This window comes from Gouania willdenowi, chromosome 18 (assembly GCF_900634775.1).
Source record: "Gouania willdenowi chromosome 18, fGouWil2.1, whole genome shotgun sequence".
Classification (NCBI taxonomy): domain Eukaryota; kingdom Metazoa; phylum Chordata; class Actinopteri; order Blenniiformes; family Gobiesocidae; genus Gouania; species Gouania willdenowi.
Genome location: NC_041061.1, coordinates 3,839,139 through 3,859,457, shown reverse-complemented (window position 1 = coordinate 3,859,457; position 20,319 = coordinate 3,839,139). Strand labels below are relative to the sequence as shown.

At 34.5% G+C, this 20,319-nt stretch overlaps 1 protein-coding gene across 1 annotated transcript; it reads right to left on the bottom strand.

The window, feature by feature from the left end:
- Positions 1 to 1,260: 1,260 nt before the first annotated feature.
- LOC114480524 (E3 ubiquitin-protein ligase TRIM39-like) lies at positions 1,261 to 18,331 on the bottom strand. Its single transcript, XM_028474745.1, has 8 exons — positions 18,052 to 18,331; positions 14,596 to 15,065; positions 13,752 to 13,943; positions 13,589 to 13,684; positions 9,713 to 9,946; positions 6,275 to 6,422; positions 5,221 to 5,247; positions 1,261 to 3,274 (listed from the first exon to the last, which is right to left on the bottom strand). The coding sequence occupies exons 1-8, from the start codon at positions 18,056 to 18,058 to the stop codon at positions 2,736 to 2,738; spliced, it is 1,713 nt and encodes a 570-aa protein (XP_028330546.1). The 5' UTR covers positions 18,059 to 18,331; the 3' UTR covers positions 1,261 to 2,735.
- Between the last annotated feature and the right edge of the window lie 1,988 nt (positions 18,332 to 20,319).

The window sequence follows — 20,319 nt, the reverse complement described above, 5'->3', positions numbered from 1 at the left end:
ATCATTGACACATACCAATATATGAATGGGGCCCATACTCCGTATGTGCCACGGGGTCCTTGGAACTGAGTCATTTGACTAATTTCTAGGATACGTAGTACGTGCTATTCGGTGCGGAGATGTTCCGCGGTCCCGGCCGTAGTTCATCTGAACTTACTTTTAGAAAAAATCTCAACAGACAAAGTTCCAAACTTTTTTTTCCGCTTTAAGTGACAAAATCCCACATTTTAGAAAAAGTGTCAAAATTTTTACTCCTTATCAGAAAATTAAGAAAATCCCAACTCGTTATTAGAAAAATGAACATAATCCCAACGGACAAAATCTGTACCCCTTTATAGAAACATAAACATGATCCAAATGGACAAAATTCCCACTCTTTATGGGAAAGATGAAGAAAATCATTAGAACAATTGATTAAATTAATCTGAAACCACATGTAATATCGGCATCTACAGTTAATAGCAGAGTAAATAAAACATTTTTATTCAAACTCACCTCAATCAGAAGCACTTGTCATCATAGCTCATCCCAATTGTGGCTCCTGGAGCACGACCACCTGAAAACCACAACGCTAAAGCATGCCGAGGAAACCGGGAATACTGTATTATCATGTTGGTTACTTCGCTCTAGTTTTGTGCGACTCGCCGTTGAAAATCACTCCAAAAACACACAAAATTACTCAAACAAAACAATAAAAAATTACTAAAAAAAACATCCAAAATTACCAAAAAATAAAATAAAAAATAGGGACAACAAAAATACACAATGACTCGTAAATTACAATACATATATATGTGTACACTAAAAGGACAATAAATACACAAAATTAAGCCAAAAACACCCAAGATGACAAATAAAAAATGAAAATTATACAAAACAAATCAAAATGATTAAAGAACAAAATTAAAGAATAAAGAATAACAGAAAAACACAACAAAACTATGCAAAATTACACCAAAACTACAATAAAAATATTCAAAAATAACAAAACCATAAAAAACAAAAACACATAACACAAAAAAGACAGGAAATCATAGAAAAGGCCAAAAATTACAAAACAACCACAAAAGTCTTTCCTGTATCGCCATCATTCTCTAAATGCAGACATGAATGTTGATCATGTGACCTTGAGATCAAATACAAACCTATTTTTGTGGCCCTGCTGTAATAAAAGTTGCTTTTTCTAAAGGATCCATCCAGAATCAATGTTGAAGAAAAGGTAAAACTCTGTGTAGGGTAAGTGAATGCATAGACAGTATGTGTGAGTAAAACTCTTTATTAAACAAGGCTATAAAAAGGCTGAAGCCTAATATAAAGAAAGGACTTTAAAATATATATATAGTACAACAGGAATAATGAAGTTACAGCTCTTGATATAAATTCTGAAACATGGAAAAAAAATCCCTTGAAAAAAAACTGCTTTGCCCCAAGCTTAAAGATAACATATATGTAGGTTATAAAGCAGCTGTTTATACCACTAGATGGCAGCATACTCACAGAGATGGTGTTTACACATCTAGGAAGCAGGTCTCTTTCCTTCTGTTATCTCAGACAATCTTTCTTGGCACAACTACTGTAACTCATCGTGGTGAATAAAACAACATGACGACGTTACTGTTTAGACATCACAAATGTAAGCAATTACAAAACTGTAAGGAATGCCGGTATGACTCCACCCAGGCTGCTGGAAAACGACAGCTCAATGTAGGCAACAAACACCTAAAATGTAGGATAATCTGTTTAATTCAATGGTCCAAGTTACAGATTAAGGAACAACCAACAGTGGCCACCAGGTTTTGCTTTGGTCAAATTAAGGAACTGTTTTTAATTCACATGGTTTCAACGTGCAAAACATGGAACATTTTGTCTTCATTTAGAATTATAATTGTGAATAGATCATTAAACGTGGTTCGTCAAGGCTTTCAAATGAGTCACAGAGTTCAAATGGTGATTGAGCAGTTTTTGATTGCGAACTAGTATTTGCAATAACGGTTTAGCAAACAACTTTAACGCAGCCACAGTCAGGGAAAAACGATAATTTAGAAAATGAACCAAACCTTCCTTATTGTTGATTTAGTTTGTTCTCATAGTTATTTTTGACTTTGTTAGATCTTCAAACTAAAATCGTGGCAGTAGATGATTTTGCGGTATCGCCTTAAGCTAAGATCCTACATTACCTTCACATGGTTTCAAATGTGAAATCTCATCTTCATTTAGAAATTACAGTTCCAATGATGCGCCAACATCTACAAACTCTGCGTTTACTTTAATCTCCGCTAGTTTCTGAATTGACTAAATGAAATTTCTTCAAGGTGAAAAACTTTGTAAACAAGACAAACCTAGCGGCACAAAAAATAAGATCTAAAAACAGGAACTAATTTAAAAACAAGTCAATTATCCTCAAATTTCAAATGCCGAATGTGTGGCCGTCGCGCAAAAACCTTGAGAATTTCTGCTCGAATTCTCTTAGTAACAACATGAGAGTAGAAAATCCCAAGGTATCACATTTGTCAAACTACAGAACAACTTTTCCTTCACATGGTTTTAAAGGTGCAAAACTTATAACAAAACGTTATTCTTTATTTAGTATTCGTAGATCCAAGGAGGGACCAAAACGCGCATCAAAAAAGGATTACTTCAACCTCCCGTAATTTCAAAAGAATTCTTTGGGGAGTAAAAGTCTTTGTAAACAAGTCCAACTATTGTTGATTTTGAGTTGATGTTGATTGGCGGCCTTAGCTGTGTTTGACCGGGGTGATAACGAGTGGACAAGAGTTCTTCCCGTCTTGGTTGAGGCACGGGCTGAAGATGGGATACAGGCTCTCTGTGAACTTATCCTTAAAACTGTAGAGGTGCAGACGTGTCTTCACGTCGTAGAATGAGATCAGGCCAGCTTCGTAATCCACGAAGACTCCAACTTTACTGGGTTGTGTCGGCAACATAAGGGGCAGACGAGGCGAGGCCAAGGCCTTCACTTCTCCGCTCTTCAGCCACAGGCACCAGTACCCGCCCTCCGGACTCAGCCGGATCTCACCCTTGCGACGGGCCGAGGCGCGGGCCACGCCCAGCGTCCAGGCTGTCTTCCGTGTGACGTCCACCTCCCAGTAGTGTCGGCCGGACCGAAGACCCTCCAGGGCCAGGACGAAGAGCGCCGGGCTGAAGCGCTTCGGGGCCTCCGTGTGCGAGGTTCTGTGCTCTTCGTACCTCACCTGACGGCCATCGTCAGACACGGCCAGGTTCCTCTGGGCTGTGGAGGCGTCCAAGATCACCTCACCTGAACCCGACAGGGCAGAGTCAAATACGCAGACCAAGTATAACGCCAAAGATTCAACAGATTTAAGCTCGAGTAAACCTCATTCCTAAAAGACAAAAAGGACCTCACCAGACTAGAAGAGCGCCCTCTTGAGGCCACAATCACACAGTAAGGCTACGTTGACACTGCAGGTCTTAATGTACATTTTTTTGGAGATCGTTTCGTACTACATATTATAAAATGCGTATTCCATCATTTTGGAGTATGAACGGAATGCGACCTTGAAGTGATCCACATGCGCAGGAGAGGTCATAAGGTGACACACAACTGAAGTAAAAATGTGTCGCGCTGAGAAAGTTTCTTTCCAACAGAAGTCAGCACTTCATAACTTTAAGGAGAGTGAAAAAGAAGAGAGCCAGGTTCATCGCTCCAGCCGTTTGCTGTGATGCTGCTACATCTGTACAACGGACTCTGTTGTTTTTCCACGAGGCTTCTCCTGGGACTCAGAATTAACGTTTTCACATGGTGGTGATGAAGGAGTCGGACAGAAAGTGCCTCGGCCGTGCAGAATGCAGTCGTATTGCAAAAAATGTGGGGTGTCTTTAACAGATCAAATACATGTCGTATACGTGCAAAAAGATCGGATTTGGGTCACATTTTCCTGCAGTGTGAACGTAGCCTTAGTTACAGCAGTGATTCCCAACCAGAGGTTCAAGCTAACTGTTTAAGCTTTCCAGTTATTTTGCTAGGATATCATTTCACCAGGGACTTTGACCCAGAATCCTCATTCTGGTAAGACTGTACTAAGAAACAAATACTGTGATATGATTTTTGGTTCCTATTGCCGAGCTACAATGTAAACGACTAGATTAAAAAATGGCTGCTCATTGGTTCCATATTCATCGGGAAGGTACGTATGAAATAACAAAAGGTGCAATGTTTTGACAAAATGAGTAAAAATATTGGAAAACAGAGACAGCTTTTGTCATTTCAGTGTCGTTTATGTTCTTTTGTCAAGTCATGATTACTCATTAGCTTTTCTTTTGTGTTTATACGCGTCAGCAGACGCATCTGAACCGGTTTGTAACGCACCAACAATTATGAGGTGCCTATTACACATTCTAAAATAAACAGCCACTTTTTGCAAAAGCGTATGTGAATTTTTTTTTATGTTACTTTTGACCAGATTTACAGCAACATTTGTGAAATTTGTGATTTCTCGTAAAAGTATAATATCAACGTTAAATCAAAAATCTATCCATCCGTTTTGAGACCTGCTTTGTCCTATTTCAGAGTCGTGGGGGTCTGTCTAAAATCTAAATCTAAATGTTAAATATTTAATCTAAATGCTACATTTAAATCTAAATGTTCAATCTAAATGTTCATTCTAAATGTTAAATCTAAGTCTAAATGTTAAATCTAAATGTCACAAAATATTTAGCTAATATGCAAATTCACCAGAAGTACCAAAAAAAAAGGCTCATTAATGTGAACAAGCCAGAATTATATTTAACATTGATATAATAATTTTATAAGAAAAAAAACACCACAAATTTCACAAATATTGCAGTAAATCTGGTCAAAAGTAATGTGAAAAAAAGAATTCACGTTTCTTTAAATGTTGCAAAAAAAGTTGCTATTTATTTTAGCATGCGCAACTTTTTCAATCGGTACCCCATAAACAATGAGGAAGTTAATTTGTTTATCCATCTCTTACAAATTGTTTATTTGTGCATAAAAATGTGTTTTTTTTTTCCTCGTAAAAACATGTCAATGTTAAATCTAAATCTAAATATTACATTTAAATATAAATGCAGAGAATGTAGGACTCAGAATATATAAATGTTGATATTATTTTGTTGGCCCATAGTAGGGAATCACTGACCTACTGCATCAAATGATAAAAACTTGAGTTTTCTTCAACATCTAAACAAGAAAACAAAGATCAGTGATAAGTTGTCACTCACTTGAGTAGTTCTGCACCTTCCGGAGCTCTGCGGGTCAGGAAAAGGACAAAGACACAAAATCAGAGAGAAGTCAACGAGTCGCTCGACTCACGAGTCAAAAAACACAGAGCAGACGACACGTGTCGGCCGTCAACGCGTCGCTACGATCCATAGATGTTAACGTTAATGTGGATGAACTGCAGTGTGTGTGTGTGTGTGTGTGAGGGTGAGTCACTCCTCTATTCCTGAGTGCTCCCACACTGTCCTACATATGTCTGATTTAGATGTTGTTCACTGGATAAAACAAACAAACAAACAAATGGTTTAGATCTGATTTCTTACAACTTGGATTTGGAAAAAGTTCAACAAAAGTAAATCGTGGAAAACAAACTTTGTGATTCGATGATATAAATAATATATAATTTACACTATAGGTCCCTGTGGGGATGATAAAAAAAATAAAAAAATAAAAAAAATCCAATCTTTTTTCAGCCTTGTCACTTTTAAATAATAACAATAACGAACTGCAACAGGACGTATCCTCCATATGCCATCATTTCACCTTTGACCTTTTGTTTGACAATTTTTATTATTGATATTAATATTATGATTGTTATCCTTTCATTTTATATTTTATTTTTTGAATATTGTTTAAACAAATTGATCACACACAAAAATTGGCAAGACAACAAAAAAAACTAGTAATAAATTAGGAACAGCAAATAAGTTACAAAGAACTAAATAGAACAAAAGTAAAATAATGTAAAATAATCTGAAAGATTTATTACAACAAGCTAAATTAATGATTGTATTGCTTGGGTAAAACAGGCTGATTACATTTAAATACATCAATTATTAATGAACCTTGCTTGATTTAGAATGTATCGTTGTTTTCTTAGCTCCAGTGTTTCTTTCTTACATAACTACCTAACCACCTAGCTACCTTGATATCCAGCTAGCTACCTAGCCACCAAACAAAGTAAATAACTAGCTTACAAGCTAACTAGCGAACAGATATGAATGTTGATAGATAAATAAAACTGGCTTAAGTATTGCTAATCAAACAGTATCTCACCTTTTCCGTACAGCCTCTTCAGCTCGTCCTGGAACTTGTCGATGAGGCCACTAACAGACGAGCGAATGGTCTCCAGGTAGATGTCTGTGTTAATGCTAACTCCTGACCAATCAGCAGGCTCCGGTGGCGGTGACAGAGCAGTGAGGTTCTACCAGAAAATAGGAAAAAACACCAGTTTTTAAACTCAGTTTGAAAAAAGAAAAACAGGACTCACTCCTGCCTATAAATAAACATCCAACAGCAAAGGGCGTGGCTTAAAGATGCACCAGACACAACAGCATGGCCACGCCCACTTACCCTTTGGCCCTGCTTAGCCAGTGATGCTACATGCTAAGCTAACCAAAACATGTGGGACTAGTCTCTGGTATGAAGTTCCTTACCAGTCTCAGAGGAAGTACATTAGTTACTGATACAATATAACTACAAAAAGATTGATGATGATGTTTTGTGTATATTTGTTGTTTTTGGAGATATTTCTGTGTATGTTTATTGTCATTTTGTGTATTTTTGTTACGCATTTATGCTGATTCATTTTTGTGTATTTATGTTACTGTTTAATATATTTTTGGTAGTTTTCATCATTGTTTTGTGTAATGTTCCAGTCATTTTATATGTTTTTGTTGATTTGTGTATTTTTTAAATGTTTTTTTATGTTATTTTTGCTGTCATTTTGTATATTAGTGGTTGTTTTTGAGTAATTTGTCAGTTTTTGTTGCCGTTTTGTGTGTTTTTGTTGTTTTTACAGATGCACCAGACACAAAAGGATGGCCACGCCCATTTACTCTTTGGCCCTGCTTAGCCAGTGATGCTAAGCTAAGCTAACCAAAACATGTGGGACTAGTCTCTGGTATGAAGTTCCTTCCAAAAATACACCAAACTGATATAAAATGACAACAAAAATACAACAACACACAAAACCACATCCAGATTACACGACAAAAACCCTGAAAACAACCACAATAATATAAAAATACACCAAACCTAAAACTAAAATACACAAAATCTTCATTTTGAAACAAATATAAAAAATGACAATAGAGCATATAATTCCAGTAAGTTCATGAATAATATGTTAAGGTTTCATTTATTCAGACAAATTTTTTCAGAAAATTGTATTTGGCAATTGAAAATTGACAAATACATTGTTATTATTTTTGTTCCTCAACTCCTCCTAGGCCATTAATGCTGAACTAATGGTACGTGTGTTGTCTCATAGGACAATGTCAAGGATGTGCAGTCAACGTTTTTTGGAGCCAAAATGTCAAGGTCAAGGTCAGGGTTGCGTCAGGTATCAAAAACCAACATTTTCTATATCTCTATGAATATTTATAAGTTTTATTCTTACATTTATAAAAAGCTCATCTCAAGTGGAATATTTTATTTAATTGGACCAAAGCTGTACGACCTACCAGTAAAAAGATCGATAGGGGTCAAAGTTCATGATGTCACAAAAAAATAAAAAATAATAACTTGGCCACAAATTGAGATAGTGTTCAGACTGGTACCATTGAACAACATTTTCTTTCCAATGTGTGACCTTGGCCTCCACTTAAGGTCATATTTAAGGTCAAGGTCAGTCTTCTGGTTATCCTGCATTATTACTTTCAATTTCATTCGTAAAAAGAACAAACTTGTCAACAAATCCAGACACAGGTTGTCATTTTTGTAAATTTTTTCAATTTTCAAGTGCCAAAAAAGGTATTCGCCTTGCGAATACAGGTCTTGCCTAGTTTACTTTGATCTCATGATGTTTTTGATACTTTCAACTGCCAGACTTCTTCAGAGGCGTCTCCTGATTACTTAGATATTGTCTTGACTTTCACCTAATAATTCCAGGAAAATTATTTTTAATAATATAAGATTTCATTTTATTGGACAACTTTTTTTAAAAAGAAATTTATGGGCAGTTGTCAGTCCAAACATTTCAGGAGATCAAAGTAAACTTCCTGAAAAAATAATAACGTAATATATACATAATATATAAGATAATATTTAATGGTAATGTTAAATCATTGCTTTTGATTTAAAAAATAAATCAACGTTCAATGTTATTGAACATGGGTTTAATCCCATCTCATATTCATTTAAGTATTTATTGTTATTTTCATTTTATAAAGTAGAACGATAAATATCTTCAGGGACTTTTCCTGCTCTTTTCCAAATGTCGGAACTTCAGAAAGATTGTTTTTCAAAGGCGAGTGAAATAAATCCAACTTGGAAATATTTGAGTGAGCTCTTCCCGTGTGTCCTCGATGCATATTAATTGTTGTGCGTATGTAGGCCACACGCTGCTCAAACAGCTGAGTGTGCACATCACAGCAGCTCAAAGAACACAGAGATGGTTCCTCCAATTATCACAGCGAGGGCCAGACATGTGATCGTCTCTGATCTGAGGGCCACATGATCAATATTCATGTTAGAATAATGACCAATCTGTGCGTTACCGTAGGACACAACAATGGGTTTGTGTGTGTTTTTATTGTTGTTTGATGTGTTTTCCCATCATTAAGGTCATTGGTTTTTTTTTTGTAGTTTTGTGTATTTATGTTATGCTTAAAGTAATCTTTCTGTATTTTTTTGTCATTTTGTGTATTTCCATCTTATGTATTTTTGTTGCTTTTTTGTTTTGTGTGCTTTTTCTCTCATTTTCTACGTTTGATGATGTTTTTTGAGTGATTTTTCAGTATCTTTCTTGTTTTTTGTATGTTTTCGTTGTTTTGTGTATTTTTTCAGTTATCTTCATTGACTTGTACGTTTTTAGAGTCATTTTTGTGTGTTTTAGCTGTTATTTCGTATATTTGTTATTTTGGGATATTTTTGTTGGGTTTTTTGCATGTTTTCATTGATGGTTTTGTGTAGTTTTTCAGTCATTTTCTATGTTTTGTTGAAGTCATTGTTGTGTATTTCTGTTTCCATTTTATGTAATTTTGTTGCCGTTTTGTGTTTTTTTTGTTTAGTGCATTCTTGCTGCCATTTTGTATATTGACATTTTGTAAATGTATTTGTTGTTTTAGTTCATTTGTGTTATTAAAGTCATTTTTGTGCATTTCTGTTGTCATTTTGTGTATTATTTTCTTGCTGTTCAATGTATTTTTTGTACGATTTCATTGTAAGTAATTGTTGTGTATTTTTTTTTGTTGGGTTTTTTGTATATTTGTTGTTGTTTTGTGTGTCTTTAAAGTAATTTTTCTGGATTTTCGTAGTGTTTGTCATTTTTTTGTGTATTTTTGCTGTGTTTGGTATGTTTTTTTGTCATTTTGTGTGTTTTTGGAATAATTTACGTTGGGGTCCACACAGAATAAGACCGAGGGCCGCATGTGGCCCCCGAGCCTCCAGTTGAATGTGCGCGTTATAAGGGCGAGTAAATCAAACTGCGTTCTTTAACATTGTTCTTTCTCTCCACAATAAATGATTAATGAATTAATGAATATGCCGTACCTGCAGGAAGAGCACTTTGTCCTGGGTCTGGGCGTGCACCTCCAGCTCGTGGCTCCGCCTCCTCAGCTGGTTGAGCTCATTTTCCAGACCTCGGGCCACTTCCTGGGCATGGCGCTCGGCCTCTCGCTGCCTCACAGAGATTAGCTCCACCAGCTCCGCCTGGCTCTGCTCCACCAGACGCTGGAGCTCAGCGTAAACCTGCCAGCTCTCCTCCAGCTCCTTCTGAGAACTGGCCTGTAGGGGCCACACAGCACCATCACCATCACATTTATCAACCTTTGGAACCATTACATCAATGGTTTCATGTTTGATCACATAGCCCCGCCCCTTCACCTTTATACCCTGCTCGGCCAGCGTCGCCACGTGCTAAGGTAACAAAAACACGTGGGACTGCTCACCACACAAAATACACAACAGAAATACAAAAAAATGACTCAAAACTCTCAAAAACACTTCATACCAAAGACTATAAAGAGACAAAACGACAAAAATAGGCATTAGTATTCCAAATACAAACAAAATGACTTAAAAACACGAGCAAACAAAAATACAAAAGAACAAAAAAAAATGACAACAAAAATACACAAACAAATATACACCAAATAACAAAAATACACAATTGTTTAATACAAACAAAAACAAAACACACAAAATGAAAACAAAAACTCACAAGGCAACAAAAATACAGAAAAAATAACAAAAATACATGAAACACAAAATTACAACATTGAAAGCCTAAAAAAAAAAAAAAACATGTGAGAAATTTCACTAAAAATACATCAAATGACAAAACAAAAGAAACAACTCCCGGGCCAACAAAAATGCACAAAACAATTTAAATACAAAAAAATAACAAAAACACAAAATTACTCAAAACACAAAACACAAATTAATAATAAATAAACAAAAATACACAAATTGACACAAAATACTCAAGAACACACAAAACAACAACAAAAGCAACAAATATACACAAAATGCAACCAATAACACACAAAACTCAAACACACGAGTCAACAAAAACATAAAAACTAAAGTACAAAAAAATGACAATACATACAAGTCCAACAAAACACACAAATTGACAAGAAAAATACAAAATATGACTCAAAACACAACAAAAATACACTAAATGACTTCAAAAACACACGAGCCAACAAAAAAATAAATTTTTTTAAATAAAAACAAAAAATAACAAAATTACATGAAATGACTCAAGACTCCATAAAACACCAAAACAAACAAAACACACAACAACAAAAGCATAAAAAAGCACAAAACAACTTAAATACAAAAAATGACAAACACAAAATTACTCAAAACACACAAGACGACACAAATACACAAAAAACAAAAATACGCAAATTGTCACCAAAGACTATAAAGATGTAAAATTACTTAAAATACAAAAAAAAAAATTACGAAAAAAATACACAACTCCAAAAAACACCACAACACAAAGTCACAAGTGAACAACAACGCATGAAACAAATAAAATCCCAGAAAAAAATATTAAAATAACACAAAACCACAAAAATACACAAACTGACACAAAAGACTCTAGACAAACAAAACAACAAAAGCACAACAGATTAAACCAAATACAAACAAAACAAGACCAAAAATACACACAAAGACAACAATAACAAATAATACACACACAACAAACACACAAAGAGAATTACATAAAACAACAAATACACACAAAATGACAACACAAACACACAAAGAGAATTACATAAAACAACAAATACACACAAAATGACAACACAAACACACAAAGAGAATTACATAAAACAACAAATACACACAAAATGACAACACAAACACACAAAGAGAATTACATAAAACAACAAATACACACAAAATGACAACACAAACACACAAAGAGAATTACATAAAACAACAAATACACACAAAATGACAACACAAACACACAAAGAGAATTACATAAAACAACAAATACACACAAAATGACAACACAAACACACAAAGAGAATTACATAAAACAACAAATACACACAAAATGACAACACAAACACACAAAGAGAATTACATAAAACAACAAATACACACAAAATGACAACACAAACACACAAAGAGAATTACATAAAACAACAAATACACACAAAATGACAACACAAACACACAAAGAGAATTACATAAAACAACAAATACACACAAAATGACAACACAAACACAATGAGAACTGTTTGTCCACATGATCCAATGTGTGTCCATCAGTGTGTGTGTTTCAGTGTTTACACGCACACGCACACGCACACGCACACACACACACACACACACACACACACACACACACACACACACACACACACACACACACACAGCTGCAATCTAACACTGTGTAATCATGGTTGAGGAGAAAATGTAACTGAACTGGAACGTCAGGGTTCCTGTTTAACGTTAACACACAGACACACACACACACACACACAGGTCCTTTGAAAGACTGGCCTTGAGGCGTGTCTCACTATGTGAGAAAATCGGTGAGCTCGCGGCGATCTCACCGGTTGGACCAGTATGTGACATACGCACGCACGCCAATATTAGATTTTTAGAGATTTTTAATAAATAAAAAAAAGAATAATCAGTGACTTCTAAGGAACATAGTAATAATTTTGTATAATATTAACATTAAAAATAGAAAAAAAAACATATGTATACCTGTAAAAATAAGTGGTTATGAAACATGACTAAATAAATTAATATATAGATGGATAAATAAATATATGAATTAATAGATGAATAAATAAATATGTAAATAGATGAGTAAATGAAGAACTGAATAAATAGGTAAACAAATACTTGAATGAACGAATAAATAAATGAATTAATAGATGAGTACATAAATGAATCGTACTAAATTTAAATCCGTTATTTTCCATTAATATTTCTTTCTTTTTTTGTTTAGTTCTGCAATGAAAATTTGATTTCAAACTAAAAACAAGTATCATAACCATAGAAAATACAGTAGTTCACCCCTTCAAAATATAAGTCTGCAACAATCTAATAATGTGTTTGTGCTCCAGTTTAGGCTCATGACCCACAGGTTGAGGATCCCTGCTCTAAGTCTTAGTAAATAGTTGCTAACAGTGGCTAACAGTGTGTTGATGGTACCATGCTAACAGTGGCTAACTGTGTGTTGATGCTAACATGCTAACAGTGGCTAACAGTGTGTTGATGGTACCATGCTGACAGTGGCTAACAGTGTGTTGATGGCACCATGCTGACGGTGGCTAACAGTGTGTTGATGCTACCATGCTAACAGTGGCTAACAGTGTGTTGATGCTACCATGCTAACAGTGGCTAACAGTGTGTTGATGCTACCATGCTAACGGTGGCTAACAGTGTGTTGATGCTACCATGCTAACGGTGGCTAACAGTGTGTTGATGCTACCATGCTAACGGTGGCTAACAGTGTGTTGATGCTACCATGCTAACGGTGGCTAACAGTGTGTTGATGCTACCATGCTAACGGTGGCTAACAGTGTGTTGATGCTACCATGCTAACGGTGGCTAACAGTGTGTTGATGCTACCTTGCTAACAGTGGCTAACTGTGTGTTGATGCTACCATGCTAACAGTGGCCAACAGTGTGTTGATGCTACCTTGCTAACAGTGGCTAACTGTGTGTTGATGCTGCCATGCTAACAGTGGCTAACAGTGTGTTGATGGTACCATGCTAACAGTGGCTAACTGTGTGTTGATGCTACCATGCTAACAGTGGCTAATAGTGTGTTGATGCTACCTTGCTAACAGTGGCTAACTGTGTGTTGATGGTACCATGCTAACAGTGGCTAACAGTATGTTGATGCTACCTTGCTAACAGTGGCTAACTGTGTGTTGATGGTACCTTGATGACTTTGATGGACTGTTTGATCTCCTCCAGTTTCTTTGATCTCTCTTTGATCAGGATCTTCAGCTCAGACCTCTTCTTTCCCAGAGTGCTCTGTGAACCACATCAGTCCACCATCAGAACCAGAACCAAAACCAGATCAAAGCTCTGGTTAACTCACCGCCTTTTTCTTGAACTCGTGGTTGACGGAGACGATGTCGTGGGACTTGTGGTTGGCTTCAGCGCAGGCGGAGCAGATGCACACGTGGTCAGAGCGACAGTAAACGTCCAGCAGACGCTCGTGTTTCTTACAGATTTTCTCCTCCAGGTGGAACGTGGGTTCGATCAGACGGTGGGACGTCAGGGTCTTCACCTGCAGCACCACAACAGCACAATGTGCAAAACAAATGGTATAATTAGAGCAAAATCAGAGGGGGCGGAGCTTAAATTACCACAGAGGGCAGAGTATGGAGAGGGATGGCCAAGAGAAGAAACAATAGAGATATATAGGAGGTAGAATAGATGAAAGAATAAACAAATATAGTATAAACATATGTATATAATAAATAATTTGAATGATTAATAATATTAGTCAGATTTTATTTTTAGTCTATTGTTTTATTTTAGTCTATTTTTATTTTAACTCTATTCATTTTAGTCCATTATTTTTTATTTTACTCTATTATTTTATTCTTGTCTACTATTTTTTTAGTCTATTATTTTTATGTTAGTCTTTTAATTTAATTTTAGTTTAATATTTCATTTTATTTTGTTTTAGTCTTATTTTGTTCTAGTGTACTATCTTTATTTTAGTCTATCATTTTTATTTTAGTCTATTATTTTATTCTCATCTACCATCTTTAATTCTATTAATTTTATTCAGTCTATCAATTTATTTTAGTCTATCTTACTGTAGTCTAGTTTTTTGTTAAAAACAGCACAATAAGGATGTAAAGCCACTAATGACTCAGCGTTTTCTGCACAGCTGAAGTGACACAGCGAGTGAAAAGCCAACGTTCTCAGACCTTCTTGTGGTGCCTGAGGTGAGACTCGCAGAACGATCCAGGACAGTTGATGCAGGACTTGTGAGCTTTCAGTTTCCTCCCAATGCAGGCGTCACACGGGACGTCTCCGGGCCGGGCGAACTCCCCCGTGTCCTGGGTGCTGACGCTGCCGGGGGTCCCGACCGCGCTCAGGTTTAGGGTGGAGCCCGGGGACCCCATCCCCTCGGCGCCGCCCGACGACATCAGACCCTGGAACTGGGAGGAGATCTCGGCCAGGACGCGGTTGACGCTCATCTCCGGCTTTCTGGAGAAGGTCTTCTTGCACATGGGGCAGAGGATCTTCTTGCTGTGGTTCCAGTAGCCCTGAAGACACGCCTTGCAGAAGCTGTGGCCGCATGGCGTGGAGATGGGCTCCACAAAGATCTCCAGACAGATGGAGCAGGTGAACTGGTCCTCTGTGAGGCCTTGGCCGGCTCCTGGAGAGGCCACGCCTGGAATCAGAAGGAAGATCTGATCATTTAGGATCAAAGCGTGAAGTTTACGTATCTTCAATCAGTGTTTCTCAAGCTTTTTATTCTGAACCCAAGAACCCCCTTTCTCGTATTTCATAACCGAAGTACCCCTCTCCTTATTTAGAAACAAAGTAACCCCTCTTTCTTATTACGGAACCCAAGTACCCCTTTACTCTTGTTTTGGAACCCAAGAACCCTCCTGGTGAGAACCCAGTGGACTTTTTTTTTTCTTCTTTTTTTAACACTAAACAATTCAAACAAAAGTAAATATATAATTTTTTTAAATAATTCAAGGAAAAATGACAGAAAATGAAGAATTACGGTATTTTTCCCTAGAAAACAGTTAATACAGTGACGTTGGAACCAGGAACCAGAAAATTTCCCTAATATTTTCCGAGAAACAAAACAAAAAAACAAATACAAATTCAAAAATAATACTGATAATAACTATTTCCATTTCTGTTTCTCTCTATCTATCATATCTGTTGTCTTTTTCCCACAATCACGGAGGATAAATAATATCAGTTTATTAGTTTGAAAAAACAGCATTTGCCCTTTTTTTGATTTTAAAAGAAAAATGTAGGAATTTGTTGTTTGTTGGAAAAACGTTTAACGGCTCACTTTTAACGTCCAGTTCAAACTACGTCATAAAGACAAAATAAACAAACAAAGGTCACATGATCATAAAAGAAGAAAAAAAAGAAAAAATAAAGTAAAAGGTTTATTAAATTATTATTACATTTTCTATGTGCTTAAATACTGTTAACAAATGATTACATGTTGTGATTTAAATGGTGTTTCATTGAGTTTTAATTACTTATTTACAGTCAACTAATTTGGTGAAATCATTTCGACTCATTTCGTAACACATAAAAACAACAGTAGTTTAACACAAAATGACACAGCAGGAACACAAGGGACACATTATGGAATAGAAGTGGGAGGGGCTTTTTAAAGGTGGTGCACAAACTATCCCAGGAATGCTGAAAGTCCACCAGACCTGCCTGAGCTATGAATGACACACAACCTGCTCACACACACACGCACGCACACGCCCACAGAAAACAGTCAAACTTTTACTGTTGTTTTTTTGTTGTCAATTTGTATTAGTTTTTTAGTCATTTTTACTACTTTTGTTTATTTGTGTGTCATAAGTCATTTTGTGGTTTTTTGTGTGTTTTTTTCCTTGGTCATTTTGTGTGTTTTTGTTATATTTTGTGTTTATGGAAAGGTTGTTTGTTTTTTGTATGTTGTTTTATAATTTTTGTGGGTTTTTTTGAGTCATTTTGCTGTGTTATCTAAAAGATTTCTTGCATTCTGTTGTCATTTTGTATGTATTTAGTCATTTTTTGTACTTTGGTTTTCTATCTGTGTCATTTTGTTGTATTTTGAATGTTTTTTAGTCATTTTGTGTGTTTTTGTTGTATTGTGTCGTTTTGCTGTGTTTTTTAAAAGATTTCTTGCATTCTGTTGTGATTTAGTATGTTGTTCTGTAATTTTGTATTGTTTTTTAGTCATTTTTTGTACTTTTGTTTTTCATCTGTGTGTCATAAGTCATTTTGTTGTATTTTGTGTATTATTTTTGTTTGTTATTTTGTAATTTTGTGTGATTTGGTTGTTGTTTTTTGTGTCATGAATCATTTTGTGAAATGTTCTTGTATTTTGTGTTTTTTTTGTGTCATTTCTTTATGTTCTGTTGTCATTTGATTTATGTGTCTGTAATTTTGTGTGTTTCTTAGAGTGATTTTGTGTCTTTTCGTATCCGTGAGTCGTTTTGTGTGTTTTTGTTATATTTTGTAGGTTGCATTTTGTGAAATGTTCTAGTATTTTGTGGGGGTTTTTTTATGTAATTTCTTGTATTTTGTATGCTGTTCTGTAATTGTGTATCAATTTTTAGTCATTTTTTGTACTTTTCTTTTTTATTTGTGTGTAATAAATCATTTTCTTGTATTTTGTCTGTTTTCGGGAATATCATTTGTCTTTTTGTTGTTGTTTTTTCTATGTTCTGTAATTTTGTGCGGGGTTTTTTGAGTCATTTTGATATTTGTGTGTCATAAGTCGTTGTGTTGTATATTGTGTGTTTTTTTTAGTAATGAGTCATTTCTTCTATTTTTGTTCTAAAACTAATCCCCCGAAAAACTGTGAATAATAACAGAACAGTTAAAACAATAAACACACAATTCATTTCACTTGTGTTCATCTGTTCAAAAAAAAATGACAGTTTATAAAAACAGTTTTAGAAATAAAAAAAAACACCTTTTTCATTGTTTAGGTGCAAAACAATAAATAATAATTATTTAACAGTGATATTTTTAGTTTTCCGTCGAGCAATAAATGTTCAAAACTGATATTTTTAATTTTTTTTTAATGCAAATCCCCGAAAAATTCTAATAAAACAACAACATAACAGTTGATTTTAAAACATAAAACACACATTTAATTCAATTTCATGCAGTTTTGCTTTGTGACCAAAGGGGAAACACATATTTTAGTGCAAAACAATAAATAATCAATATCGAACAGAGATATTTTTTAGTTTTTCGCCAAACAGTAAATCTTAAAACTCTGATATTATTGCGATATTGAAACTTAATGAATTAATTATTAGATTAAAATGTAATTTAATGGTCATTATACGATGTAAACAAAAGTAGAAATGTTTTCAGGAAGTATTTTCAATGAGTTGTAATCTAACATCCACCACCAGAGGGGGCTATCACAGGTTTTAACTCTCACTACTGCTGAAATAAAGGTTTTTTCACTATAAAATGGATTATTTTGGGAGTTTCTGGATGAAAACCTATAAAAACAGTTTGTGGTGGTGTTAGTTTTCAATGTTAGAAATGAAGTTTTATCCTAAAAGAGCTACAAAGTGACATTCCAGAGCTTTTAGTGTCTTTAGTGGTGAAACTACTGCTATGAACTGGTGTGGAGGAGAAATAAAGGAAAGATAATAAAAACTCACTCTGCATGTTTTCCTCTGAAGTCAAAGCTCTTCTTCTTCTTCTTCTCAAACACTGAACTTTGAATCTGAAGCTGACGACAGGTGTTCAAAGACTTCCTGAAACCTGCAGTGGGCGGGGCTTCCGCAGTAGGTGGGGCTTACAATCTCAGCGTGGCGCGCCCAAAGTACACAGAGAGAGAGAGAAAGAAAGAGAGAGAGAGAGAGAGAGAGAGAGAGACAGAGAGAGAGAGAGAGAGCACAAAAATGGAATCATATCAATTGTTTTGCGTGTTTGTTTTTTGTCATTTCTATATTTTTCTCTCATTTTGTGTGTTTTTAAAGTCGTTTTATGTAATCTTGTTGTAATTTTGTATATTTTTCTCTTCCTGTGTGTTTGTTTTTGCAGTTTTTTGTTGTATTTTGTGTTTTTGAAAATATTTCTTCTTTTTTTGTTGTCAATTGGTATGTTTTTCTGTAATTTTGTTGTTGTTTTTCCGAGTCATTTTATGTAATGTCATTTTGTATAATTTTCAATCAATCTGTGTATTTTTCTGGTCATTCGTATATTTTTCCCTCATTTTGTTTGTTTTTGTTGTATTTTTGTGTTTTGAAAAGATTTATTGTATTTTTTGTTGTTGATTTATATGTTTTTCTCTCATTTTGTGTGTTTTTGATGTAATTTTTTGTGTTTTTGGAGTCGTTTTACGTAATTTTGTTGTAATTTTGTACATTTTTCTCTCGTCTTTTTTTTTTTTTGCAGTTTTTTGTTGTTTTTGTTGTATTTTGTGTTTTTGAAAATATTTATTTTTATTTTGTATGTTTTTCTCTTATTTTGTGTGTTTTTAAAGTCGTGTAATCTTGTAATTTTGTATATTTTTCTCTCATTTTATGTGTTTATTTTTGCAGTTTTTTGTTGTATTTTGTGTGTTGAAAATATTTCTTCTTTTTTGTTGTCAATTTGTATGTTTTTCTGTAACTTTGTGTGATTTTGTTGTTGTTGTCATTATGTATAATTTTCAATCATTCGGTGTATTTTTGTAGTGTAGTATTTTTTTGTTGTCGATTTATGTGTTTTTCTCAGATTTTGTGTGTTTTGATGATTTTTTTGTGTTTTTGGAGTCGTTTTATGTAATATTGTTGTCATTGTGTATATTTTTCTCTCATTTGGTTTGTTTAAATTGTTGTTTGAGTCGTTTTATGATATGTTGTGTTTTTGTGTTTTTGGAAAGAATTTTTGTATTTTGTTTTTTTTTTTTGTTTGTTCATTTTTATGTTTTTGATTTGTGTCTTTTTTAAGTAATCTCATAGTGTGTGTGTGTGTGTGTGTGTGTGTGTGTGTGTGTGTGTGTGTTTTAGTAATGACTAATTTCTTGTATTCTTGTTCTCATTTTGAATAACGTACAGATTTATTACAACAAAATGTAAAATGACAACAAGAAATTCTTTAATTTGGTGAATTGTATGTTTTTTTTTTATTCTTTTGTGTATTTTTGTTATCATTTTGATTAATTTTCTGTAATTTAATTCAGAGTAATTTTTGTTTTGTGCTTTTCATTAGTCACTTTGTTTTCATTTGTGTGTTTTGGAAAAGCCACATTTTTGTTGTTGTCATTTTGTGTATTTTTCAGCGCTTGTGTGTGTTTTATTATGATTTTGTGTATTTTTCTGCTGCCAGTTGCTAAAGTTTGTAACAAACACAGATTTTTGAACAAACTCTGTGTTTATCTTTAACTTCAAGCTTTAAAAACGCGTTTCTAACTTATATAAAAACTGTGTTTTTAAGGCGCCACAGGAACGGAGAGCCGGCACTATTCGTTACCATGGCAACCAGAAAGAAACACGATAGTGACGTCACCGCGTTGCCTAGATACGACCGTCTATTTGGAAAACCAAAGCTTAACTGTATTTTATTTTGACATTTAACGGTATATTTGAGTAAAGTATCATTATTTTAATGATTCAAACATTCTTTAAATTAGGAAATAAAGAGTTTTAAAAGGACTAATATTTAAAAAAAAACAAAAAAAAAAAAAAAGATTCATTGGTTGTCATTGTTGTACATTACCAGAACACAACATTTTGAATGCGGGGTTCATTTTAAAACATGTAAACTAATGTATGTATAAATAAAATAAAACTGAATAACTGTTTGTCATTTGCAGATTTGTTTTGTTTAGATATTTTTGATTCAGTTTTCTCTCATTTATGCCTGTCCTGTAGTTTTAATATTATTGCTGAAACATTTGATCAATAAATAAATATATTCTATTCCAAATCGCCATCTTCCTA

Coding starts and splice junctions, on each gene's coding strand:
- LOC114480524 (XM_028474745.1), bottom strand. Junction 6,423..9,712: donor ACAAAGTGCTCTTCCTGCAG/GTACGGCATATT, acceptor ATTTTCTGGTAG/AACCTCACTGCTCTGTCACC. Junction 3,275..5,220: donor GAAGGTGCAGAACTACTCAA/GTGAGTGACAAC, acceptor TGTCGGGTTCAG/GTGAGGTGATCTTGGACGCC.